Genomic DNA, 27,736 nt, shown 5'->3' with positions numbered 1-27,736 from the left:
TTTCCTTTTCTAGGAATCGAATATTTTCATAAGGTTCATGAGGTATACTATTTTCCACCAGCGAGCGACTTCATGTCTTTTTTCTTTTTGACTATATACTTTCATGTCCTTTTTCTTATTGGTATATAAGAAAACCTAGATACCAGATGAAGCCTGTGTATTCAGCAGAAACAATTTGAAAACTATCCTTTACATTGAACCTAATATTACTACCGGGTGTGTGCTTTTAATTCGATTTAGAATAATATAAATATAAATAAAAAATATATAAAATTTTGTAACGACGATGGATTTGACAGCACGTGTTTTAAAAGTGACAGACGTGCAAGAATTGTTTGTTATGTTGACAAAATATGGAAACTATCGTGATTCATTGCACCGGCATTATAAGCTCAAAAAAGAAATTATTTTATTATTTAAAAGCAGAGATTATCTCTAATTTGGTTGTGCTTCGTGGGGATAAGAATTTTGGAGATCAGTAGGTTCGATTTGTGGCACGTGTATCAACATGGAATACAGTTCAAAAACGGCACACGAACATCGGTTCGACAGAGATTTGATTTGCATTGAATATCCAGGAGTAGTTTTGAATCCCGAACGTATGATTGAATCTCTTGGTGGAATTCGGGAAATTAGTACGGCAAGTATCCGAAAGTATTTGACTATATTTCATTTATATGTCATTATAACATGTTCGTGGTATTCTTTTTTATAGACATTTGGGCAGGATAAACGCCGACTTGAGTTGCGATTTCGTCCAGATTGTATATATGCTAAACCGGCTTTCGGGGATGGTGCACCGTCAACTGGATTGCTATTAAAGGTTATTGTTCGCCGCAAAAAATCCCAGCCAAATGATGCCACCGTCCGTTTGGTACAAATTATGGGATGTGTCAAGAGATTGTACAAGTTCGACTCGCTTTGTGACTTTCAGCAGCTTCCGGCTTTTCGAAGTCAGACTAGCGGCAAAGTTGAAAATTTTCACGATGAAATAGTACCGCAAGGTGTCTGCACTATGAGTCCTTTCGACAAATCGCCCAATATTCCATTCTTTCTACCACCAGTTAGTTTCAGTCGTGCCGATCAGATCAACAACAACGTATTACGTGAAACGAAATGTCACAAAGTTGCGGCAACTGATCATTCATACAGGCGTCGACGGAAGAAGCATGGCATATATCATCCTTTCACACTGACTGAGCCCATCCCGGATAAACCATCTATACAAGCTCAAAACATGATAGACGAAAAATTGACTTCGTCGGAGGACGTAGAAAAAATTCGTTGCGCATTCAAAACACGCCCCATATGGACGAGAAACGCGTTAATAAGTGTAAATCGTATCATGATGAGCAAGCAATTGTTTGGTATCATTTTACCCACAATAGCATACTACTACGTAAACGGTCCCTGGCGTGGCACGTGGGTTCGTTACGGGTACGATCCCCGGAAACATTTTGAATCTCGTGTTTATCAAATGTTGGACTTCCGCGTTCGTTCAATTGGATCACTACACGAGTGCATCAAAATCAAACGGTTATCGGTGTCCAAGGCAAATTATCGGTTGGCGGATTCAGCGTCGAGTTCAAAAGATGGTCAGCGATCGTTCGTCAATAGTTCATTTGATGAAGACACCATTCCTCCGCACCGTGTGGTGCTTTATCAATATTGCGACATTCATTTGAAAAAGATTCAAGAAATGCTCAAAAAGGTCCCCTCTCCAAAAAGTGGGACGGTATGCGATGAGAGAAACGGTTGGCTACCGTATCGTTTCGATGACCAGTGTCGCAATATAATGATGGAAGTTTTGCTGAACAACATCCGGAAATTGCGCGCAGAGAATCCGGAAGTTTGCAGTGGGATGGAGTCCGTGGACGATGAAGACGGCGAGGGTATATCAGATTTCGATGAAGAGGAGGATCCAGAGATGGAGGACATTACTGATTCCATGGACGATGTTACGGATTAACCAAATAAAGGAGTGGGTCGTTTGAACAGCGCGGGTATTGAGTAACACTATTGTACGGCGTTGGCTCAAAAACCATCTGTGAAATAAAAAAATACACAACGTTACTGAAAACAAATGGTTAAAATGAGTTTGTACTTTAGTTTTGCTTATTTTTAACCAATTTATGCATTTAAATTTCAGAACTTTTTGAGGCAGCCCTGTATCTCCTGTCAATCCATTTGACACAAAAACATAGCATAAAAAATGACATGAAAGTAGATACGAAAATAGTATGGATGCTATTTTTCAATAGTGAGGATTATTTTACTCGATGGAGCTAATACAGGACTACGAACAACAATATGCTGTTCAAACGGCAGAAATTACTGCTCAGATTGGACGAATTGCCGTCGCAAGTGGAGGTACGAAACTACATACCAGCTAATGGGGAAAATATGGTGGCTGTTTTTTTTTGAGTAAAACCTCTCTCACAAAACTAATGATGGGTATTGTTTTGCAGCGGATCGCAACAAACTGATTTCGGACATCGATCGCCAGCTAGAAGAATCGCAGGAGCTGCTCGAGCAAATTGGGCTCGAAATTCGTGACATCCCGCAAAACTCTCGCGCTGCCTACACATCTCGGTTGAATTGCTATCAGGCCGAATGGAAACGGCTGCAGCAGGAGTTCACGAACGCCAAAGTGGCGCGATCGAAGGGTGGCTATGATTCAGCAGTGGATGATTTCGACGAGATAGGCATACAAGAGGACCAAAAGCGTCGGCTTCTTGATAACACGGAACGATTGGAACGAACCAGTAACTATCTAAATGACGCGTACCGTATTTCAGTCGAAACGGAGCAGATTGGAACACAGGTTTTATCGGACCTCAATCAACAGCGAGAAACCATACAACGTTCGCGAGGCAGGGTAAGTGGTTCAAGAAAAGCAGGTTTCATTTATCTAACGTTACAATGGTATCGTTTTTCTAGCTTCGAGAGACGGACGCGGACTTAGGCAGATCGTCAAGAATACTGAACTCTATGATTTTACGTGCAATGCGAGAAAAATTTATTCTTGTGGCAGTAGTAGTTGCCATATTTTTGGTGCTTATCTTCAGTATTTATTTTTCGATATCGTAATCATATCCTCCATGTATTATTCTATCGTGGCGTGAGATTTCATCCAATAGATTGTTGTATTCGTGTTCCAAAGGTTACACATTAGGTAGGAAATGATTTTAAATTGGATGCTTATTTGTTTTGTGATATATAATTGCGTTTCTATCTGCGATGCATCGATGGGTTGGAAAAAAGTCATGACGTAGATGTTTTACCTAAAACACATGGATGCTTGCCGAACACCTGCACTTCCTCGAAGTGCAATTGCACTTTGCCAGTCAAACAAAACACACATTTACACAATAAAGTAAACTTTACAACATTCCTTTTCAGGCATATTACCAGTGGTTGTGATTTTTTGAATAACCGTTCATATAGTTTTAATCTTTTCTAGATTTTTTACTCGCTACTTTGGTACGCTACTCGTACTTAAGTAGGTTTTCAGTATTTTTTCATTTTTCAAAAATTTAAATAGAGTAATACTGCGCTATGAGTTGATGATGTTAACAATCTGTTGTGCTGGCAACACAGCTACTTAATCTGTTCTGTCACAAATGGCATGTAAAAATATCATCAGCAGTCAGTCAATCTCTATAAGTTGCCGTGGATTCACGTTTTGTATTTCGCAAAGTTTATCTGCCGGTAAAGTGATTAAAGTATGTTAATTTTCATGCTTTTGTAATATTTTACCAATCCTAGTTCGTAGTTAGTCTACCACAATGTTGTTGTGAAGTAGACAACGGCTAGAAACATTCCTTCCGCTGTCTATCTTTGCTTTGAGCAGCAAATCTAACCTCATTTACTAAACATGATGCAATTGTTATATTCGATGAGATCAAACGAAACATTAATTTTTTTTCACTTTTATTACACTCCAGAAACATCTTAGATTAACATAATGGCAACACAGTTCCTGAATCGGATCGGGCAGCTGGGCCTAGGAGTGGCCGTTATCGGAGGAGTGGTAAACTCGGCGTTATATAATGGTATTGTGCTTATTATTGTTGCCGGTCGAGTGAAGACTCACTCTTATTGTTCTTAACTGTTCTGTAGTTGACGGTGGCCATCGCGCGGTCATTTTCGATCGATTCAGTGGAGTAAAGCAAGATGTCACGGGAGAAGGAACACACTTCTTCGTTCCCTGGGTACAACGGCCAATCATATTCGATATTCGTTCGCAACCTCGCAACGTGCCCGTAGTGACTGGTAGTAAGGATTTGCAGAACGTTAACATCACGCTGCGAATCTTGTTCCGGCCGGTTCCGGACCAGCTGCCAAAAATTTACACCATCCTCGGCCAGGACTACGACGAGCGTGTACTTCCTTCGATCACCACTGAAGTGCTGAAAGCGGTAGTGGCCCAGTTTGATGCGGGCGAGTTGATTACGCAGCGTGAGATGGTGTCGCAAAAGGTGTCAGATGATCTAACCGAACGTGCGGCCCAGTTCGGTGTGATTCTGGACGATATTTCCATCACGCATTTGACTTTCGGCAAGGAGTTCACGCAAGCCGTCGAAATGAAACAAGTAGCTCAGCAGGAAGCGGAGAAGGCACGGTTTCTCGTAGAGAAAGCAGAACAGATGAAGCAGGCGGCCATCATCACCGCTGAGGGCGATGCACAAGCCGCTCAAATGTTGGCCCGTTCGCTAAAGGAATCCGGCGATGGTTTGATCGAGCTGCGTCGAATTGAAGCCGCCGAAGATATCGCTTATCAAATGAGCCGATCACGCGGCGTAAACTATCTACCTGCCGGACAACAGACGCTGCTCAGCTTGCCACAGTAAATGAAGCACAGTTAGAATGGGGATTTACCCGTTCGTTTACGTTTTCCTGTCAGTAAAAAGAAATTGATTTAAGCTGAATGCGCAATCTTGAACCGGTGAAGGATCAATGTACCCCAATCTATTGTTCTTTAAATGATGCCCTCAAAATGCTGACTGCAATGAACGATTGAATCCTAGAGAATCGAGTTGTTTCATTGAAAGAGTCTCTAGGTCGTAGTTGATCATAAGAGGCATCGTTCTTTAAAGGACATAGAAATAGCATTTAGAACAATCGAAACCGGTGGATTATGATAGAGATGTACTATAGATTTATCGAAACCTATCCCAAGCCACATTCACGTCGCAAAAGGCATTGCTGTACAGTGCATTTACGGAAGGGGAATTAAATCATAAATTACCTTAACATACCATTTCTTCGCATGTTTCTTTGAAAGAAATCACGTAAAATGTTTTCTTTAGCTAGGATGTGGTTTCGGACGGAAAGATAAAAGACAACAATGAAAGTTCAACTTCATACCAACTGTTTTGTGTTTTATAGTTTCTTGTAGAGTGGGTTCTTAACTTTTATACACACACATAGGTATCTTGCCATTCCGATATGCGCGCGCGTCTCCAGGCACCACCTACTTCGACTTGCCGGCACCGGCTTTCGTGGGTTTGGTGGCCTTCGGGGACTTGACCGGCTTGCCAGCAGGCTTAGATTGCTGCTGAGCTCGCAGCACCTTGACGACCTTCTGTTCGTCGATAAGGAATGCACGGATGATGCGTTCCCGAAGGCAACGGTGACACAGGACACCGCCGAACGTACGCGAGACGGTTTTCAAGCGGCGGCTCATGCGGGGACGTTCACACGGCCGGGAAGGCTTAATGCCACTCAGTTCCTTCTTGCATTGACCGCATTTCGGGAGGGTACGGCGTTTCTTCTCATACAAGTAGACCAGGCGTCCACCAGGAGTGCGAACACTGAAAAAATAATTGATTATAGCACATTATGTATCATACTGAATTCAACATGTCACGATTGTAAGAACCTATGCTAGGAACAACCAACTTTCACTGTCGTTGATAAACTGTATTCCTTTTTAGAAGTACCCTGTTTCATTTTCATTAGAATTAGAGTAGGCAAATGGGGAATAACCGTTTATGTTGCACAAATTAAAGCACCGTAGCACAGATATAATGAAACGATAATAGCCTAACATTGTGCCAAGGTTTCGTGAGGATTGGATCGCTTTAAATTCATGATCAAAGAAATATTCATATATGCTTAGAAAAGTTAAAATTCATCTTCCATGATATGCTGTGTTCCAGTAAAGAAGTATCCTGTTTCATTTACATCGAAAACAGGATAGGCAAACGAGGAACATGTATTTATATTGCACAAATAGAAGCACCGTAGCACATGAATAACGATATTGTGAGACGATGTTAGTCGATTGTTGTGCGAAATTTCATGGAAAGCACTGCTCTGTTATTCTCCCAGGAAGTATCTCTCTGAACTTAAAATATTCCTTCGCTCCTAAACTAGCAAGAGACACGATTGATAAAATATAGATGTGGTAATAAGCTGCAGCGATTTTTAAAATTCCTCGAACAATAATTAAGATCGTGGCATTCCTAGACGGTACGGAAAACGAGGTAGCCTATACTTACATACGACGTTTGTTGGACTTGGTGTTGTACGACAAGCGTCGACGAAGCGTCAGTCGCTGAACCATTTTGTTGAATTACCCTACAAACAAAAGAACAGCATTAAAATTATTCAATCTATATTCAGGATCAACGAGTTGTTAGCAGCAAGACGAGATAAATCATTTCCTCGTCCGGTACCGAGCTGTCACCGGCGGAAACAGCAAGAACGGAAAGATGAAAACAAATCAACGCTGATGTGAAACAATTTATCCTGGCCCATTGCGAATTATCACACGTATTTTGAAGACAATACAACCAGGATCATTTTCAACAACAGTTTCTCGCCAATTTCGCACGAAGAAGCATTTAAAATAGATAAATAAATCGCACCTTCACGAAATGTGTCCACAACGAAGCACGTAAAGTGTCGGAAAGAGAGGGAAACATTAGACGTTAAGTGTAGGAAGCGGACTTTGACGTTTCAACGGAAACCCAACTACGCGTTTTTCACGCGATGTTTGCTTCGAATGCGTTCTTTTGACACCATGATATTGTAGTGACCAATGTATTTGTTGTGTTACGGAGATGTGAGAAATTTCGATGTAATGTATAAAATTGAATGTCTCAAAGCTATTTTCTTTTTGATACTTTATTTTCTTCCAAGTGGATTCAGTGAAATGACTTTTGATTATTCATCGGAGGGCGATGTTTTTTATCTGACGTGCGTTTCTTCATCACAATCATCATCTGTCACGTGCCGTTAATTAAATCAGTGCATAATCCTATTGACCGATTAGTCCTTATTATGATCAATTAAACTGATTAGAACGATAATTTGGTGATCAATTAAAAACATAAAAATTTCATCTATGTATGGCTTTTCGCGTGAATGGCCAGATAGTTTAATCAATACATTTTGCTCATATCCCATTCATACAGAAGCACTAATTGGCCGTTAACCATTTGTATTATTAAATATATTTTTTAATCTTGTTGGAGAAATGTTAAGGATATTCGGATTGTAAATATTTGAAAAATTAAGACCTAGAGGCTATATGATTGCTGGATTCAAAAATCTGAATTAATTTTGACGTCCGTGGTGTCAATGTGTACTGCGTGAATTCGTGTGTTGTTCATTGTTTTGGTGGGTGTTGCAGAGGAAGATTGTGAGTTATAAATTCAAAATAACTTTATCAGTCTCTTTTGATATTTCACTATAAAAATTGCGTAGGAAAACGTGTTTTACCCGTTTTTGAATAAATCCCAAGTTTATTTAAAAAAGAAAGTTTCAATAATCTGTCTTGCAAAACAAAGTAAAAGAAGACGGTGTAAAAAACGATCTAATTAGTTTTCGCATGGTGCGGTCCTTAGTTTACGTCTAAATAACCATTCTAAAGAGTTTTCCTATTCAGGAAAGCAGTCGAATTTTCGCAAATGATGGCTTCGGTGCGAATTCCGGAGCAAAAAATTATACTTTGTGGAGAATATGGCGTTGGAAAAAGCTCTATTTTTCGCCGGTTTGCGACGAATAACTTTGTGACCACTACAGATCGAAAATCGACGCTAGGATTGGATCACTATGGGAGAACGTTCAACGTTGGAGATAAAGAAATTAAAGTATGATTGAGTAGGCAAATTAGATTCCTTGGATACATTTTTTCTAATCATTCTAGCTCCAGCTGTGGGATACCGGTGGCATGGAACGGGTTGCATCTGTTACTTCCAGCTACTACAAATTTGCGGAAGCCGCTATTCTGGTGTTTGCCCTGGACAACGAATCCTCTTTTCATGCCTTGTCTCAACACATGCTGGACGTTGTGACTTATGCAGAAAATGCCAAAATTTTTCTCGTAGGCAATAAGGTAGATCTGGAGTCAAGTGGAGGTGATCCACCGGTGACTGACGCGGACATGGAGTCTTTTTGTGAGCAGTGCCACAGTTTAATCAGCGCAACGTATAAAACGTCTTGTAAAAGCGGCGATGGCCTAGAAGAGATGTTTCGAGACATTGCCAGCACTCTTGTCGAATCCAACCGATCGCGGTTGGAGCTGCAAGCTCTTGAGAGCCATGGCTTCAAAATTCATCCCCCGGATGAAGTGAATGATCCCAGCTGCTTATGCTAGTACTTCCAGATGGATGCCTCATAATTGTTCTCTAATCAATTGCTCTTACGATATCGTGCATGTTTTTCCTTAGCTTTTTAATAGCACTAGGCTTTCGTTTATTGGAATGACATGCTGGCGGTTGCGAAAACATATTGCATCCAACAATGCAAGCCGTCCATGTAAATGTAACTTGTAGGCATTTACTGCAGTAGTCGTTGCTAGACAACAGAGCATCTTGCATTCCCCTTGCCAAATTTACAGACTAAAGCGTGCTTAGCCTTGTAGGCTGATAGTTTCCAAGCAACGACCAAAAAGTGCCATTCACACTCCGGAGTAATGAGGGCTAAGTGAAGAAAAGTTCTGTTGCTCACGAGAAGAATTTTTCAAAATCTAACTTGAGTAGATCAACCGATCGTTCATTTCATCAATGCCCGGTACAATCAAACTACTAAACTGACTTGAAATCAAATCGAGTGAATTAGTTAAATCGGTTTTACTGCGTTTCGTTTGATATAAGGGCTTCTGAGTACTAGGGCAAACTAACTTCCTATGTTTTTTGTCGATGTACATGTATTTATTATTCTCATCATATTCATAGAGCTATGTTATAACATTGGAATGGAATAGTAAACCGGTCTTCGTGATCACTTTGGCTACGTATGCCGACGCTTTTTGAATAAACTGACAAAACTACATTACTCTTGATATATTTTTACTACAATATCACCGGATAAAAAAATGTACGATCGCATCAAAAAACATCGCCTGTGGCGTGTTTTGGTTGTACAAATGTCAAATGCTGGAAAAACAACGTAAGTCTCAAGTGAGGTACGATCGGTTGACCATGAGTGTTTGTGATTATTTTGTGCTATTAATGTTGTTTTCTGGAGGAATTTTGGCGGCGAGTGATCAAGGTAGGTGGACAAATGGTTATCCTACGATCTTTTTTAGTGGCATTTACTAGAAACGCATTTTATGACAATCCCGACTTTGTGGCTCCAGATGGAATCTCGACTCCGGCTTGAATCGGTTGCGTGAGTGAGATAGCGCAACTAAACTCGTCTGGGTTTGTTATGTTTTCGACGCGAGAAGATGTTATGTTTTCAATCGATCATGATGCAATGACGTACTTTTAGAAGATTAAATTCTTGAAGAAAGTATGTTTGCCCAGAAAATCTTGTGAATTTGGAATATTCTTGCAGTAGCGAGCGTAAAAATCATAATCCGAGATCCCTTGAGATACGATCAGACGAAGTGGATGCCGCAATCTTTCTCTTTCGTTTTCGCTTCTTTATTATTCCATGCATTTTTTGGTTAGAGGGCGCGATCGTTGGGAGTTTAAGCAAAGAAAATATGTTTATGTTATAATATTAAAGTCACCAAACCCAAATTACCCAAATCCCATTCTCGTATTTAAAATATTTAGTTAATGGTCAATAGCTCAGAAGACACATACAATTCACACTTGTAAAGTTGTGTATTTTTGTTTCCTGTATGATCTACCCCACGGTTGTAATTTTTTTTCAAAAACTCTTCAAATTTTAAATATAGACAATAATATTCATTTGAAATGAATCGCCAGAAAGGATGCGTTATGTGATCAACATTAGAAAGAGCATTCCTTGAAGGTCGGTTCTGGATCTGTGACTGGCCCGGCTAGCTCAGTCGGTAGAGCATGTGACGCTTAATCTCAGGGTCGTGAGTTCGAGCCCCACGTTGGGCGGCGCCTAAAATCAAACTCGTTGCTTTTTTAATTAAAAAAAAACTCGATCAAATCATTCATGCTATGAGGTCCCCATTGTGGGTCCATTCTGGCACTTCCCACGGTTGAACAGGTTATCCCTGCTGTCCCGCTGGAATCGTAATTTCCACATAAATTTGCCATATGAGTACGGAAAAACTTTCATCCATCCATTTGATTTGCACGACTTACCTGTCTCCGTTCCACTATCGGAAACTGATCTTCGCCGATTTTCGCAAAGCAATGTGGAAAAATAGTCAGGGAGAAAATGTGATAACACTTCATTTTCCTTGAAACCTTGGCTCAGACTTCTTTTTTTATCACACCCAACTGGTTCTCACGATCGATGACGAGCCAATTTTAAAACTAAAAAAAAATATGGATAAACTGGTATCTGATACATTTGTAGTCCTTATTCGTACACGATGGTAGTTTCTGAGTGTCGCTAACGGAATCTTTGCTATCGAGGACGATCACTTTCCTATCACAAGGAAAAGACGAAAGCATAAGAAAATAATGTTAATAAAATTGTTTCGTTTTGTATAAATGTACTGATTGATAGGTTATTCGATTATAAATTTATTCGATTATTGATGCTTAAGATTATTCGATTGTAAATGATACATTATTATCATTTTTATAACTGGGAGTAAAAGAACTTTAAGATAACTTAGTATTGATATTCGTAGCATCTCGTACATGTATTGAAAATAGATAGAGACGTGAATGAATGAATGAATGTACACAAAAATAAAAATTTGTTTCTCATCGTCATACAGTAGTAAAATAACGCAAGAGTTTTGTGTTTTGAAAAGTACTGAATAATATGGTTGTCTCTGCATTCAAAATATGAGAAGTTTTCGTTCGCAGATGTTTACCGATCAGCTTCTATTTACTTGCAATGACCATCTCAGACGAGTAAGCAAACAGTGCGTAAAGCGTATTTATGCAACCCCCCGAAGTGTTTGCTTGCAATTCAAATGATTGTAAATATTTATCAGCGGTATTGATGCACGTACGGTGTCGCATATCGTGGGTTGGCTCGAATCGAAGCATCCTGCCAAGACTTGGTGAGGCTCAGCTGCCGCCCTTGTCCTCGATCTTTTCCGACAGCCGTCCGACAATGCCCCGAGAAAACGGTTAAACAACAACCCGTTTTCGGAATAAACGTCTGATCATTTAGTACGGGCCGATGTGTCATACGAATATTGACACATCTTCGAGGTCTCTGCAGGAATCTTATTGTACTTTGAAATCAGGAACCTACACCAACTCTCCACAAAGTCGTTCTCCACCAGTGATGGTCTCCATGGTGTTGGTTGCCGCTTTCTCGGCCAATGCTTGGTGTAATTTTAACTGTTTTTTTTTTCACCGACCTGTGGAATTGATTTGGCCGAGTGATGTTGATCTTGGCGTATATCATTAACAGCATTATGGGAAAATGTCCTCGGGAAGAAAGATCGCATTCGAAACGAAACGACCAAACGAAGCGTCGCCGTGATTCCTCTTCTTTCTTCCTCTCTTTTTTCTCTGGCCGTTGGCAGGTCTGGGTCAGGTTTTATCGTACACAAACACATATACACAAACACACACACAATTTCCTCATATATGGTGTCGGTGGCTTCCAGTTTTCCTTGCGTACCGCCACGATCATAAATTATCGCAATTGCGCGAGCTCATGATTTTTCCAGCACGTTTTCAACGTATCCGGTGCTGCGTGATGGAAGCTCTTGTTCGCTCTGGTGTGCTATGGGATGGATCTGGCAGGAATACGGATGGATCCCTTAAAAGGAACAGCACTTCGCGAGATTCAGCAAGTACTCCCGGCGTTGGCGAAAGAAGAGTACTTTGATTTCACAAAGTGACAACGTCTCGAAGGTCTCTCTTAGCGTTCTTGACTGACAGACGTGATAGAATGGCATTGACCGTAGCATCCAATAGTGTGCACCGCAAGATCCCGATCGCGGCTCAATCGAAATGGAAGGGGAAGGCAATTTTTCTCGCCATAGGGGCATAATTTTTCACGAACGCTTCGGCGTTGTTTCCTCTGTGTGGACCATGCAAGAGAATGCGGCAATACCGGCTCGAACTAGGCTGTCCGGGCGCTGACATTTACGGGAATGCTCATCCGTTGCAGGCAATACGTGGTCCGTGAGAAACCAATCGGTATTTCCCGCTGATTCGAGAAAAGAAGGGATTCACTGCGGTCTTCTTGCACTTGATATCGTTGATATCTGCTACCAATGGCGCCAGTGCCAATGTATTAATAGCAGCAAGAATTTCGCTTCCTTTTTATGTTGAAGTACAAATTTGAAAAAAAATCAGGAACCAGCATCTGGATCGAGTTTTTACCCGTGGTGCGTGATTAAACTGCTGATTTTACAGTATTTTTCTAAACGCATCTTGCTTCCACGAAGCATATGACAAACATTCTTGAACACCGCACGGTAGCTGCCCCAGCAATGCCTTTCTGAGTCAAACGGCATGTAATGGGTGGCTATCACTCATACGGTGTCTTGTGTCGTTCGGAGACAAACGATTATCAAAGCGTGCACGGATCGGATCGACTCATACTCTTCGCGGGTTATTATAGATCGCGATATAGTTCAGGCCCTTCGCATTGCCTCTTTGAACCGGTTTGCAACTGGAAGCGGAACGACCTTGCTCGTCGAAACACGGTAGCGGGAGAGAAAGTGGACTGGCGGTCCAATTGGTTGTTTCAGTTCAACAGCCAAATCCCAGGTGTGTCCCCGGTTCGTGTTTGCTGTTCGTTAACGGGCCCATTAGGTGGAGGAAAACGCTTCCATTTCATTATAGTGATCGGTTTTCGGTCTTCCCGTTTTGAGAAGGGCAAATTTAAAAGCCGTCAAACGATCGCTCTGTAATCGATGCCCATTATTCTCGACTTGTTCTTCTTCTATTTCTCCAGATTGGTCTCCCGAATCGGAGCTCGTGAAAAACTGGATCGCTCGCCAGAGCATCTTCGTAAGCGTTATCCCGGAACAGATCGGGCCACAAAATCGAACCCTGTGCCTAAGAACCACTCGGTTGCATTCCCCTCTGGCGGATCGTTTTTTCGACACTTGAACTGACATTTAATAGACACTATCGCAAGAGCTCTCCGAATCGTCCAGACAAACCTGGTGAAGGTGATCGGTGATCGAGCCAGACAGGGCTCGTGCTTTTTTGCTTGGTCATCGAACGCCTCGCAAGATTCGAAGATGGATTCTGGATCAACTACGGTAGTTGGTCGTTTGACTTAGTTGTAGGTCATATATATGTCATGGAACTTGAACTAACTTGAAAGTGTTTTAATAAAACACGAAAAATTTTGGGTTTATCAACCAACATAAACTTCATATACCAAAAACATGTTTGTTAAAAAAAATGAGAGCTACTGAAATTCATAATTCATGCTACAATTTGAGTAACAATCGAATGTAGAATAATTAGTAAGAATTGATTGTACGCTCAATCAGCTTGCAGATCATGCTTCGACGAAAATTTAAACCCATCGTTTGATTTTAATTTTTACCAATCTTCACTGGCGTCAGCGGCATCTTGTTTGTCGGCGCCATGACGCCGCTTCTAATTAAGGTTCCGTTCAAATCTTCCCGATCTTAACAACTCGGATGAGACAATCGTTTCTACGTTAGCTTTCAACTTTGAAAGGCTTCACTGTTTTATTTATTCTGAAATTTTTGTGATCGTAACAATGAAGTCTATCGGGAGGATAGAGTTCGTTATTTTCAGCATTTGAAATTAATATCTCCACCATTAGCTCCATACAGAGGCTTCTTTGGTGGGTGCTTCAGTGGGTTGTTAGGTCTGCCTGGTTTGAGATCCTCTGAGGGGTATATCTTACATAACCCGCCTTACCAACGTCCATTCCACTGCACCAAATAGTGTAGTTTTCCTTTTCCGTGTAGCGTAAAATTCGGCATTAGCCACGGTTTGCTGACGTTCGAAAAATTTGATTAGTAGCGCAGGCGGGAAACCTTAGTTGAATTTGAATGATACGAGATCAAACAGACAAAGACGCCGAAATTTACACCATCCTCGTGACACGGTTGTCACGGGGAAGGAAATCGCCGTGACGAAATGCAGCTTAGAGAGTGTGTTTATTCATTGTTTCGCTTTCGGGCTGCCCGCTAATCCGGCACAAATGAAGGCTTAAAGCAATTTAAATATTATTGACTCTTGGCGTTCTTGGCGATCGGCATCGGTTGATGTCTCGTCTTTGCCGGGGCTTCCCTCTCTTTGTGTGCTTATTTGCTTTCTGCCGCCGAATACGAAGGACGCGCGCTTGAAGGAATACAGTGCGAGTCGGTGGCGCTGTCGATGCCTTTGATATGGATATTAGGATTCGTTCGAGAGTATTCACATTTCTCTCCGGTGACTTCGACGATTGTTGGCAGCATAGCAATCGGTGCGGCGTATCTTGTGGTATGGATTTTATGGTTTCATTTGTTCTGATGCTTCAACGAATGCCACGGAATATACTGAGTGAAATCTTTAATTGGAGATCACCACTTTATTGCGGGTTGTTGTGATTTTTTATGGGAAACCATGCACGATGATATGCAGCAGCAAAAGCAATCTCCTTCGTAGAAAGCTAGCTGCAGCTGCGTGCAGTTTAAGCCTGCAGCATGGCGATAAGGGTGAGCGAGAATGCACGTGTTCGAGATCGTTGAGGTGAGAATCATAATACACGTACGTCCAGTTTCATGATTGCTGCCATAAATAAGTATTGAAGCGCCCCCTGCAGGGTCCGTCCGCTTCGAGGATTTTTATTGCCTTCAGCGCACTCAGAGCCAATTTGCTCGATTGAAATCGCTACGTACCACGTCGAGGATGATGTGGTTTGCACTCGTAAATTATTCCTCGCATCGAAGCAACTCCAATCACAGGTGCATGTTGATCGTACGCTGCATTCGCCCAGGAACTTGCGTCCAGGTATTCGGTAGGATCTTTTTCGTGTCATGATTTATGAGTACGGGAGAAAAGCGCACGTTCGAACGGCCTCGATTTAACCTTTAGTGGCCCTTTATGGGAGTGAGGAATACGTTCACATCATAGACGATACTTGCAAATCGCTCGTGACGATTAGGCTCAAGGAATGCTGTTTCAGCAAGGTCTCCAAAGGTCGCCTGCTACCAAAAGGAATGCCTTGGGGAAGCTAAGATCCTAGTGCATACTAATTAACCTGCTCGCATCCGACGAGTGTCCGTCACGTGAAGAAGTGTTAATAGTGTTTAAAATGAGTTGTGTTTTTAATGAATGATTTTTAATCATCTTGGCAATGTTTTTGTCGATTGTCTTTCTCTGTAGGCGCATTACCATATCAATTGGAGGGATCGTTACTTTGTACCGAAAAACGTGAGATGGATGATGAATTTGATTTAGTCGTACGTGTGCCTTGGGATGTGGTCAAATCGGTATTGTAGTTGGAAACTTCGTGACGTCGATAAATCGCAATAATTAGCTGTATGTCTAGGCATGGAACGATTATACACCTTTGTTTCTCGTATGGAATAGAATATCCAACTGATGTTGTGTGTAGCCTTTTAAGGAAAAATGCTATTCTTGTTTCATCATAATAATGTTATAACTGTTGTTTTTGGGCTCAAGCAAGTCGCAAAAGCATGCAAAAAAAGTAGCAAAAAAGGTAAAATCGTTGGATGTGTTGAGCCTGCCATGTTTCGAAAATCCTGATAGAAAATTTACGATGGACCAGTGCCAGGCCAACGCATAATCATGTAAAAAGTATCTTGATTTCAAACTTCATCGTCCAGAATGGATATCGACAAGGCCCATCATATTCACATTTGGATTGCTGATGAATGAAATTATTCATCATTATGTTGCGGAGCGAGCTCACCTCAGCTCTCCGAAGGGTAGAAACATCCAATATGGAGTTTTGTTTGCAGTTTTTCCTTTCATACCTCTCGAATAGAACCTTCGCTAGAAAAAGATACAGCAGAGTGTAGTTTCTTTCCACGAATGTTTTTCTCTTGTTTTGAAATTTTAAACTAGAATAAAGAAGAACATACTATAAATTCAAGGTATCAAAGAACGGGATTTTAATGCATTTTACAGTACGCAACGCCTTATAATGGGTAGCTTACGGTTATGTTCGTGTTGCTCGCGAGCATAAATGGAAAAGAAAAAATCTTTAGGCTCAACAGAAAATGCACCATCATCATCGTTTGAGTTGTACTTTAGTCATTTGTTGCTCGAAAATTGATGCCAAAACGCAAAGCGGAAGAAATTATGAGCATAATTTAACTCCCGAGGGCAGCGGGAGTTGCTGAATGCATTGTACTGACCTGCTCCAGTAGTAACAATTTTCGAAGGCCGTCTGCAGCCGTCGTGAAGAACAGAAACAAGGTAAAGAAGAGCATAATAACTGAAGGCAGCCCCGTTAGCGCTGGCCACGGCGCTGGCGACGATGAGATCCTGGCCCCCCGAGCCTGAATGCTGTCTGGGCACGACACGGTAGTGCGATGATGATGGGCTCGAATGGCGAGATGATTTCAGGTTTGCTGTTCACCATTTTTGCGTCCCTTTTTCGTCGGGGAGTTTAGTCTTTGGAGCGTTTGGGGCACCTAACCATCCTTCCAAAGTTCAGCCGTGACTCTTGAAATGCATTCTAACAGACTTCGTCGTGAGGTTTCTCGAGCGAAAGCCATAAGAAAAAGTGTTCGATCCGTGTTCCAAAAAAAAAACCCCTTCGCCAACGTTGGCTATTATTAACCAAAGCCTGCGAGAAGGTGGTAAGAAATTAATTTTCGTAAACGTTTAATCGTTTCCCAACTTTCTTTTCCACTGCGAGACGCAAGATTGATGTCGATGGTGGTCGGCAGCTCGTTGGCACTATCCCATCACGGGAGACAAGGTTAATGCAGCTCGTTGCAGATCATTCTGACGATCGTCAACACTTTGCACGAAGCAACAAAAATTCTCATACGACGATATTGCCAGCATGTGCCGGAAGATTGTTATCGCGATCGTTGGAGACGAAGCTCGGCCAGTGGTAAAAGAGCCGTTACCGGGAGCACCATCGTAAACTGGGCATCCGAGAAGGGGAACGATCATCCTGCGCAACTACCGACCGATTAGCCATCGATCAGCGGGAAACCAGCCTCGGGAAGAGTTGCCGAAAGCAAATGGCTATTGGAGGGCAATTTATGTTTCTAAAATGTTCCGCTCGCACGTTCCGCGCGGTGTAATTGAAATTATTCGTCCCGAAACCTCAAGAAGCGCGGACGACGCAAGCGTCCACTACAAGTAATTGCCTTCCCATTGGCGGGCGTGAGTCGAGTAATTTGTAGCGACTCCTTAATGACGCCATTATGGGGTGAACGACGCTGTTCGTCGGTGAGGCAGCGAGTGTTTTTTTCGCGATACAGTGTTTCGCCTGTTCGTTTAAGTTTTCTTTCGTTGCCGAACGCTCATACTGTCCCATCGGAATGGGTACTTTCTGCGTCGAGATAAAACGTTGGCGTGATTTGTATCGTTTTGCTCGCGCGCATACTAATATGACCGGGCATGAATACATCTTGTGACCGGAGTGCGCTTTCCGGTAATAGAGGTGTATCGGGTTGCTCACTGGTCGGGAGATTTTATGCAAATTTAACAACCCGTTGTGTTCAGCAGGTTGCACTTAGTTTTGTAGATAAGTTGCAATTGAAAATTATCGATAAAGTGCCTATGTGGAAGTTGATGTTTATTGATTTGTTACGGGACAAAACAGCTGATAAGAACCAGCTGGTAATGTTGCCCGGAGAGACATGTTTATTCATTTTAAATGTCGCGCAATAAATTATTTCACTCTGCTGCGTGATGCTCGTGGGGATCATTATCGATCTGTAGAGGGATGCTCGATTCAAACACGTCTGACTGGTTTAGAATGAATATTAGCTAGTTAACGAGATAAGCACAGCTCCATTGATAGAAATTCACGCTGTTTTATGGATTTGATGCTGCTTGTTTAGTAACTCATACCATGCTTCTACCATATGATGAAGCAAACGTATTACATTTAGGAATGCAGCGTGTGAATTGTGCCTTTCAAAAAAATAACGTTAAGATATACATTTTATGCTTAATGATGCTCTGTTAACTCCTAACTGATGGTGGTTTGTCTATGTCACCCTTGAATGAGTGTTGTTGAATTTGAGTTTAATGTTGAAGTCGTAGTCTTTCAAAATTCTCAATGAATATGCAAAATAAAATAACAAAAATCACAAAGCGCACACTCAAATACTAGGAATACGGTCTTCAAGGTGCTGAATTCCCAGACAGTCTATCCTGGCGGTAGATTTTTGAAATCAAAATAATTAATTATTCAAATTAAAATCGTTGCGCTTGCGCTTGATTGATGAAAATGAGTTTTCGAGGGAGATTGTTTCATTCAGGCGATGTCGTCGTCGTTCTGAACTATTGAACTTAGCCAGCGCGAGGCGCCTACGAATGGGAACATTATAGAAGTTTCAATTAATTTAGCTCTTTTCCTTTTTCGTTATTTGCGAGGCATGACTGTGGCCGTCCGATTATGTGCATTTTTTTGTACGTTTGTTTGCCATACCTACCCAGAAGATGGGGAATCCATTTCGCGTCAACGGCATCGTATTCATAATTAGTTTGGTGCTGCATGTCCATCTTCGTCGGTTGCTCCGCTTGTCCGGATGATCGCAGGACGTTACCTTTTATCCCGGTTTCATCGACTGTAAAAACAGCCCATGCTCGACTATGTGCGAAAGAGATAAATTGTTACGATTTCCACAAAAGGTTAACCTAATGCTAACGGACGATGATGTATGACCTAGTTTACCCGAAAAGGTTTTCTTGATGAGTTGTGACGGATCGCTGTCGTTGAAGTCTTTGTTTTTATTTGCTATCCTCGCCGTGCCCTCTCTACGTTAAAGTGGATTTATTTTGTCTCGTTGCTATGCTCCGGCAGAAAACATGTTGTTTAAGTGGGTCTTTCGTAGCCATAGCAAACCGCTTCGCGAATGGGGGAATCTTTTCGGAAGGAGATTTTTCTTCCCAGAGTTTTCTAAACGAATATCCAAAAACGCGTTGAACATTTTGTGGAACTGTTCGAATGATGAACAATTATTTTTGTGGCGTTTGACTATGTTTTGCGTATTTTACAGCTAGCATCAAACAGATAAGCTTTCATAAGCATGCTGAACTTTCATTATCATAAATTCAGTAAATTAGATCCGGAAATAGTTAAGCTTATTGGTTGAGCAAGATAAGCTTACCTCGTCAGTGAAGCTCAAATGGGTTTCTTACCATCTAAACGATACCCATATATCTCTAGTAATGCTATCACTTAATTTCAAATATCCTTTTTCCACGTGCGCATGGGCAACGGCAACTGCTAGGTAATATGTGTACCCGAAGGCAATGATAATAATTTTTCAAGCACACAGGTTCGCAATATACCCGCAGCGTATCGAAACGGTGAATCTACAAATGAAAAGCCTTCCACTCGGCCACAAGCACGCTGCATCGTTGATCGACGATGCACATAAAACGATATGATACGACTGTGATGGATGATTATCACTTAGCTAAGGCGGCAATCGGTGGAAAATCTATTTTCAACTCTGCCGCCTCGGTTGCACGTGGTGCCACCAGCCTAAGGGCGATTAAACGATGCGGGTAGGGCTTTTGGTCGGACGGAATCCGGATCCCGCTGTCGCTGGACCGGCCCGAAACCCGAGATAGATAAATAAGATTTAATTGAAAGATATCAATTGCGGCAAATACCCTCCAGCTTGACCGAGTGCGCTCGCTAGATGGGTGATGGAGGAACGTGAAAACGATCCTGCCATCGTTTTGCTTAAAGCTTCCCATATTTTCGCACGCAACCCGATGGATCGTAACTCATAATTCTCGAAGGCCGACTCCGAGACAGGAGAAACCTCTTCGCCAGCATACGAGAGAAACCCTTGTGCTGATAAAAACTCGATCACTTTCCCGCGGGGCATTTCGCCGAACAAGAAGCCGTCGTCGTTTTGCAAAAGGTCAAAGCGTAGGGCCAAGAAACAAGCTGCGACGATACCGATACCGTTCCGAGGCGACACCGCATTGCGCAAACGTCGATAAAACTTTCCCCTTGATGTCGAAGTTCGAAGGCGATCGTGGCTTCGGTGGACTCGCAAGGCGCACGTCTTGACGACTCGATCCGGCAGGAAGATTGATGCCGAGAAGCTCCAACGTAAGATGGATACGATCGTGGTTCGCGGTCGTGAAGATCGCACACGCGGATCCTGTGGTTGGGATTTTTTTCCCAGATGCTACCCTGTACCCGTACCCCGTACAATACACTCTGTTCGATCGGATCCTCACTATCGGAAGGGGCCACTCTGGCCAATCTGTTTCTAATTAGATCGCTTACGGCCGTTTGCGGGCGTCTAATGACGTCGTTTCTTCTCCCGAGTGGCGAGCAAAGGCGCAAAAGAGCCCTATCGCTACAAATTGCTCCCCGGATCGACCTTCCCGGGCTGCTAATGGACGATTAACGGAAAATCTGTCGCTTCCGCCGAAGACGCGCCCCCTTTGTGCCGGCATTTTCGCTAAACGATCGATCGGTTGAAAATGAGCGAACCGTGTGGGATTTCGGGGCTCTCGGAATCGGTGTGGAAGGCCGCATCGATGTGGCTGCCCCTATCTGCGAGTGCAAGCACCCAAAACCGTTTAAGTGTGCCTGAATGGTTGCAATTATTGGTGCTCTCCCGAACCGCGGGCTCCATGGGTAAGCAAGCCGTAGTAAACCACTGCAAACACGGTACGCAGCAACAAAACGGCACCAGATGGTCGTTCTCGTGGCCCGCGCGATCCATTATGGTGGGCTCCATCTTTGCATCCCTTGCGTGGAGTGAAATCGAATCCGTGACTATTTTAGCGCTGTTCGATCGTCATCACCGTGTTGGGGATGCCTGGTGTGTGGTGGCTTTTCGGTGTTGCAGCCCCTGTTGGTCCGGTTAGCCGCATGACTTCTGGCAGCACGTTCGCTCGAAATGGGGCATGATTCGGTACGGATCACGCAACTCGTCGTGAATCACCCTGGCTGACCGGGTGTATCGAAAACCTTTCGGACCCGATCAATAGCTCGATCTGTTTCGGGCGCTCGCGTGGCCCAGTTATTTCATTTGTAGGTTAACTCCGCTGCCCAATGTTTATCATTCCAACTAGTGGGCGCTAGCGCCGGGTGAGAAATGTTGATCCCCTCGCATCGATAGCGCCTTGATTAATGAAGATTCGTAGACCATTTACGTGCACCCGGAATGGTTGAGCAAAAATTAACATTCACTTAAAATGACGGCGAATTCATTTCGGTCACCGTTCGAAACCGCGTGAAAGATAAACGAGCGTCCATTTTGCGATTTGGCCTTTTACAGCGCGTTCTGCAAAATAGGCAACCGTGGCGCAAACGTTCATGCGCAAGTGCAGTCCGCACAGCAGTCGAGTGCAATTGCGTATCGAACGGCGGACCCCTTCGAAGGCGTGTTGCTGTCGTGTGCGGCTGCTGATGGTGTGATTGGTCATATCGACCGGCTGGCTACTGCAGTTACACACTGGCCACCCTGCACCACATTGCAAGGACCAAAAACAGACCCCACTATGGCAGTGTTATGAGCGGCGGCAAAAGTCAGTCGGCGCATAATTTATCCACTCCGGCGTCGGTGCATTCCACGGATTTGGTCGACTACAAAAGAAAGCGGCCACGCCGGAGGAACGCCAGCAGGGAATTATTTATAGACCGACAGGTTCGCGTTTCATCTCGTGTCGCGACACGCTCCGCATTGCAGTAGCCATCGCTGGGCCATGATTTTGGAACCACAACCGCCTCCCGGCAGCTGTGGAGATCACAGAACAAGGCGTCATGGCGGTCGCACCGTTAGATGGCGAATGCACTCGCGACCAAAGAAGTAACATGTCCGGCCCACTGCTTCCAGTGTGCTGTCGCGGGTCTTTGCCGTTTCGTTTGTGCATGGAAATGATTCCTCCTCAAAGCGCCCATGAACGCGTGCGTACGATCAGCGTCGTGCTTCGTTGGCGGTTTGCGCGAATAAGTAATCATGTTTGCTCAGCACTACTGGTGTTTCTGCGCTTTCGAGCTCCCCACTCGGGGTGCGTTTCCTTTGAGTGCAGATTTTCCGCGGACGTGTTTTCGCCGCAGGCCGGCGGAGTCTGGAGAGAAGCTCAAGAGAGCAAACCACTGCCGGGAAGGGAACAGACTTGAGAAGACAAATAAACCTCGTTTCCCGTTCTCGAAGGCGCGTTTGCTCTACCAGTCTTTTGCGGGGGAGCAACAACAGTAATAATGGGTTGTTATAATGGAAACAAAAGCGCAAATCATAAGCCCAAAGACCTACCAGCGGAAGCATCGTTTCTACCGAAAACGTGGAGGTGGGCTCTGAACGAGCTCGTGGGTGGTAATCGACCGAGACCAAGGAAGAAAATGCTGCGCTAATGTTACGATCGAGGGTGGGCGTTTGAGTGGGCCGCATTTAGCGAGGGGCACTGAAATTATGCACACCGTTTTGAAGGGTCTGAAATTTGAAGTATCTACGATGAATGGAGCAAAAAGGAACTTTCGAGCATGAAAGAGCTTTGGGTTGGGGATGGGTTTTATGCTAGACGTAGTTCTACGAGGGATGTGCAGCATTTCTTTGATTAGAATTTCTCCAAAATAGTAGCAATCCCCTACCTATTGTTAGTTGCTGGTTGAACGGTGTTTAATATTGCAGAACTGTTGCACAACAACAGTAGCATAAATTCGAAACTCCGACAACTGAAAGCAAGCTACCAACAATCTGCTAACGATTAAATTACACATGTAACCGGTTTCCGCGCACCCTTCGTTTGGGTGGAGCAAATTTACGTTACGCTGCAACGATTTGTACCTCACTTTGGCGCGATCTGTGAACGCAACACAATAAGCACGCGCGCGCCATTTTTTTCGGTCCCACGGTCGAAGCAAAAGCACACGGCGCGAGCCAACAAAAGGGCTGCTTAACGCGATGATTTATGTGATGTAATTTAAAGTTTACACGTGTTTTCGCAAACACTCGAGACTATTCAAGGGTGCAGTTTAAAATTTGAACTTATGACACGGAACGCTATCAAAGATATGAATTGCAGCTGCAAATGGTCAGCTTAGGGTGAAGGCAAAAGACCTACGGTGCTTCACAAGGTTTCGATCGCTAGCTGCATTGGATGGCACCGAATAGGTCATATCTCCAATTCATTTATAATGTCTCGCGCATTTCGAGATGCAGAGCCCGCCTGACACCGATCGCCTTTCTCTGGAATGCGGCAGAGGCCGGTTTCGGTGGCGCTAAAAATTGCAATTTTGACGCCATTCTGACGGGGCGTTGCACCGGCCGGGATTAATGACACTCGTTCAGTCGCTCGATGATTGTAAGCAATTAATCACGCAGCCGACAAGGGTCGCGAAAACGCAAGGAAGACAACCCGTGGCGCCAGGTTAGCGCTCCCCGAAGACGACCGCCTGTTGTCACCTATCAACCTTTAGCGGCTGCATCGCACGAATGCATCACGTCCTGGGCCCTACGTCGGGCTGCTTACACACACGCTGTCACAATGCATCATCACACGGTGCGAGTGGAATGCAATTTGTGCGAATATTATTCGCTCGCATTGGATATTGTGGATCATTAATTTGGGCATATGATAAATGCATCAATTTGCGAGTCACAATGATCGAGATTAACGATTGTGCTGGTCTGTTACAAAAATAACCTGAAATAACCGTGCGAGCTAGCGATGTTCGAAAGATTGCAGCTCACAATAGGAGTATTTTCTTTTCGTTTCCAGAAACAAGCAACGGCCAGGTCTTAAAGCGTTTGTGGAAGTTAGAAATTTACAGCCCGTCAGCAAAGTGTGAAACTCCTGCTCATAGCGGTGTTTGACAAGATAAGAAAATTGTTTCTTCTGTGTTTTGCATTCAGAAGTGATAATAGGTTAACATCTCCACATCCCGTTATAACGCGCAGGTCATTTAGTGAAATTTAGAGACAATATTTCAGCGCAGTTCGATAAGTTGCTGCGTCTCAAAAAAAAGAGCTGCAATCCCTCGTCGAAGACATGTGTAGCCGGAAAACAAAAACCTCCAAAAACCTTATCAGAGGTGGTACAGTTGCTTGGTAAACGGTTGATCAGCGGTAACTTATGCTGATTGGATTTTGCTGTTTTGCGACATAACGCATAAAAACACCTCCTGCGGGTGGTTTCCGTGTCTCGGCTGCCATCGTTGGCTCCGATCTTTCACCCTCACCGTGCATGATCCTGCTTCGATCGCGCCTAATCCTGTTCCCGGCGCCTTTTGCAGCTAATCCTTAATCGAATTCCCCCTCGCGGTACGCACGTAATCGATTGGCGATTAAAAACCACCCGCGGGCTGCACATTACGGTGCACAATGTGGCTAACATCGACCGACCGGTGGTCGTCCCTGTCCGGAGAAATAGTCAAAGTTCGCACACATAATCGCCGGGCCAGGCGCGAGGTGGCTTATGGGAAATCGGCGAAACAAGACGGTCAGCGGGCGGACGGGCCTTAATTAAGAAACCGCATGCCCCGGGCCAAGCGCATTTGCATAATCTGCTAATCGAACGTCACAACAGCATCAGTCACGGGCGAGAGTGAACCCTCGGAAACAGCGCGTCCGAAGCCGAAGGATTCATAATTTTAGCGACCGTCATCGTCACCGTTCCGAGCGCCAGCGTCCTTTATTTCTTAAGTCGCCACGATCGGATTTTGGACCCGGAATCGAAAATCGATCGAAATTGATCGTTTCCTGCCGAGCTTGTGCTTGTGTGCCGTGTTTCGTCGCATTTGGCATAACGATCCCGTCCGTCCGGCGGTAGCAGTAAAACGCCATGATCCGCTGTCTGCTACCCCACGATAAGAAGGGTATCAGATCTTTCTGCGGGGTGGTGAGTTGTCGTCGCATTTGTATATTGGCGAGCGCTTTTTTATTCGTTTTGTGAAGAGGATCAACGCGCACCTCCAAATACACCACGTTACACTATTTCGAGCAGAGGCTTTCGGAACAGTGGCGTTCTCGCTGGTGGATGGACAGCAGATATGCTACGCTTCGGCCAAGCATTGGTTGGTTTCGTGCGCAAATTTATGCGCATCCCATAAAAGGGAATCACTATCACAGCGGATGCAGGCACCGGGAGGCGTGAGCTAAGCGCGCGACGTCTCAGGAGTTTGAATTCGGGCTATCACGCTCCCAGGCCTTGAAGTGATTGATTTATTTACGCATCGACATGTGGTCAATGGAATGAAGAGCGGATAAAAGGACATAATTTAACATGTTGTTTTGTCGATGTTTTAGATTGAGCCCCCGGTTATCGGTTCTTGGCTGTACGGTTTCTTGTTCGACGGTTGTAATTAATTGAAATTTATTGACGCTATTAGTGTTATTTTTTATGTTTGATTGTTATCTGTAGCGCTATTTTATCTGTGTTTAGTTTTATGTTATTTCGTGCCGAATCGTACTTTCGCTCTTTTTCTAATTCGATGTGCTGTTGTCGTGAATGTTGTTTGCCAGGAAATTTTTTCTGAGTGAGTTTTTTTCCACAATTTCGTATGAATGTAATGGGTAATTCTTTTACATGTATATGCTGCAAATTCAACGTTTCGCTTTTGAGAATAAATAAAAAAAAGTTTATATCGAGGTCTTGCTTTACTCTTGAGTGTTAGCCCGCAGGATGCCTGCTTTATATAGAGCGACTATCACCTATTTGCGAGAGTATAGAGCAAAATCTTTTTTACGAATTGACAAAAATGTTAAGGCTGCATGTTTTGGCGACGACGGCGTGAAACCTGGTGCTGAAGTTGTTTTACGTGACACCGGAGAAAATTTCCTCTTCATCCAAATTCCAGAATTCGTAACCGGTTCGCGTAGTGACAGTGTGAAAGCATTACAAATGTAATTTGTAACGATATGTATAAAAAATAGTCTGGTTCAATAATATCCTTGTTTTACAAAAGACGCCTTTCGACGATGAATTTTATGTTCATTTTATTTCTCATACTGTGTGTGTCAGTTCACTCCCACCCCATTTGTGGGTACAATACCATAAATCATTGCAATAACGATTGCAGTGTCCTATCGCCATTAAAAGATCGTTGACCAAATCGGTGCATTTCATTTCATTTCGCCGTCTATGGTCCTCTGTGGGTGCGAAGCAGTGCTCGAAGCCTCTTGTTTCGATCGGGGGCGACGGTTTAAGGCCAAAGAGTGAAAAATGAAGGATGTGGGTTGAAGTGCAATGAGATGTTTTCGGTCCAATCCCCATCCCGACGCCGCGTCACACCCCTCTCCTTCTGTGTCTGTAAGGTTCCTTCTTTGGACGACTCCTAAGGGAAACTGTATGTGACCAAGTCCACTCGTGTAAGCTGTCTCTAGCAGGTTCGATGCTTGGCTGCACTTAAAATTAAGCTGTCCTGCAGATGCCCGTGGACGGCAACAGATGGGTGGGATTGCCGAGAGGAGGACTCCGACGGATGTCTATATTCAGCAGAGGCGTTCAATATAAGGCAATAAACGAGACTTGCCTTCGAATGAGCAAACGAGCATTTGCAATTGACTTTCGGACATTTCTATCGTCCCGGTTTTTGGACGCTTGCCGTCGATCTCGTTCGCTGGATGGAGGCCCTTTTGTGTGCTTTATGGGTTGATTCCGGTTGGCTCCATAATAATCAGCTGCAACCGACTGGAAATTACCAACTACGGGAGCGGGAGAAACATTCCAAAGCCGGGTCAACAAGCACCATTGGAAATCTTTTAATTGCTGCCTGTTTGTCGTCGCCTTGGCGGGTTGGACCTTCTTCGCACGAGGGTGGCCTCAGGGCGGCGCTGATCGATCGGTTGGTTAATGTAAATGACCTGTTAGGAAAAATATTACACTCGTACGATTTTATTGAAATGCGCACTCCGCCAGCAAGTCGGCTGTGAGCCGATTGGGAAGCTAGTGGGTCGTATCGTGGAAGGAACTGGATTTATGGGCGAATTAAATTTAAATGTTATTTTCCCATTCATCCGAAGGGCGCGTGGACCGCATGCCGGATTCACCATTGCCAGCATTTTCCTCGGTCACACTTTTCGAATTCTCTAATCACACGCGTTGCGCGAAGTATGATTTATGCTCATGATAATCAACACGGTGCCCATGTAAATGAATGTACAGGGCATAATGGGTGCCGGGTTTGGGTTCTCCGTCGAGCATGATAAGCCGCGAACGCGGCAGATAAATCATCGCACCACCGGGCTGGCAGGACCCACGAGGTGGCTTAGACCGAGGCCGAAGTTTATTCTCATCATCTGCTCGAGGGCATAAGCAATTATTGC

General features: G+C 43.8%; 6 protein-coding genes and 1 non-coding gene across 7 annotated transcripts in view; 6 read left to right on the top strand and 1 right to left on the bottom strand.

The window, feature by feature from the left end:
- The first annotated feature begins 508 nt into the window (after positions 1–508).
- On the top strand, positions 509–1,969 carry LOC128726677 (general transcription factor 3C polypeptide 5). The gene is made up of 2 exons (XM_053820497.1): positions 509–640; positions 716–1,969. The coding sequence occupies exons 1-2, from the start codon at positions 509–511 to the stop codon at positions 1,967–1,969; spliced, it is 1,386 nt and encodes a 461-aa protein (XP_053676472.1).
- A 310-nt stretch (positions 1,970–2,279) lies between these two features.
- LOC128725898 (vesicle transport through interaction with t-SNAREs homolog 1A) lies at positions 2,280–3,382 on the top strand. The gene is made up of 3 exons (XM_053819671.1): positions 2,280–2,370; positions 2,469–2,878; positions 2,941–3,382. The coding sequence occupies exons 1-3, from the start codon at positions 2,280–2,282 to the stop codon at positions 3,088–3,090; spliced, it is 651 nt and encodes a 216-aa protein (XP_053675646.1). The 3' UTR covers positions 3,091–3,382.
- A 585-nt stretch (positions 3,383–3,967) lies between these two features.
- Positions 3,968–5,245, top strand: LOC128722549 (protein l(2)37Cc). Its single transcript, XM_053816219.1, has 2 exons — positions 3,968–4,055; positions 4,123–5,245. The coding sequence occupies exons 1-2, from the start codon at positions 3,968–3,970 to the stop codon at positions 4,851–4,853; spliced, it is 819 nt and encodes a 272-aa protein (XP_053672194.1). The 3' UTR covers positions 4,854–5,245.
- A 120-nt stretch (positions 5,246–5,365) lies between these two features.
- On the bottom strand, positions 5,366–6,915 carry LOC128722540 (60S ribosomal protein L34-like). The gene is made up of 3 exons (XM_053816209.1): positions 6,876–6,915; positions 6,507–6,585; positions 5,366–5,816 (listed from the first exon to the last, which is right to left on the bottom strand). The coding sequence occupies exons 2-3, from the start codon at positions 6,569–6,571 to the stop codon at positions 5,477–5,479; spliced, it is 405 nt and encodes a 134-aa protein (XP_053672184.1). The 5' UTR covers positions 6,572–6,585; positions 6,876–6,915; the 3' UTR covers positions 5,366–5,476.
- Positions 6,916–7,919: 1,004 nt separating this feature from the next.
- Positions 7,920–9,253, top strand: LOC128723353 (ras-related protein Rab-30). The gene is made up of 2 exons (XM_053817083.1): positions 7,920–8,102; positions 8,159–9,253. Exons 1-2 carry the CDS (start codon positions 7,920–7,922, stop codon positions 8,606–8,608), a joined length of 633 nt encoding a protein of 210 aa, XP_053673058.1. The 3' UTR covers positions 8,609–9,253.
- A 181-nt stretch (positions 9,254–9,434) lies between these two features.
- The window catches only part of LOC128726889 (bone morphogenetic protein receptor type-1B), a 96,836-nt gene continuing 78,534 nt past the window's right edge, over positions 9,435–27,736 (top strand). The window contains 1 exon segment of the mRNA XM_053820731.1: positions 9,435–9,508. Coding sequence (XP_053676706.1) covers positions 9,435–9,508 — 74 coding nt within the window.
- On the top strand, positions 10,241–10,313 carry Trnak-cuu (transfer RNA lysine (anticodon CUU)). The gene has a single exon. It is a non-coding gene; the product is annotated as a tRNA-Lys (tRNA).

The sequence above is a fragment of the Anopheles nili genome, chromosome 3 (assembly GCF_943737925.1).
Source record: "Anopheles nili chromosome 3, idAnoNiliSN_F5_01, whole genome shotgun sequence".
Classification (NCBI taxonomy): domain Eukaryota; kingdom Metazoa; phylum Arthropoda; class Insecta; order Diptera; family Culicidae; genus Anopheles; species Anopheles nili.
Note: the sequence above shows the minus strand (reverse complement) of the source record. Positions and strands in the feature narration are given on the sequence as shown.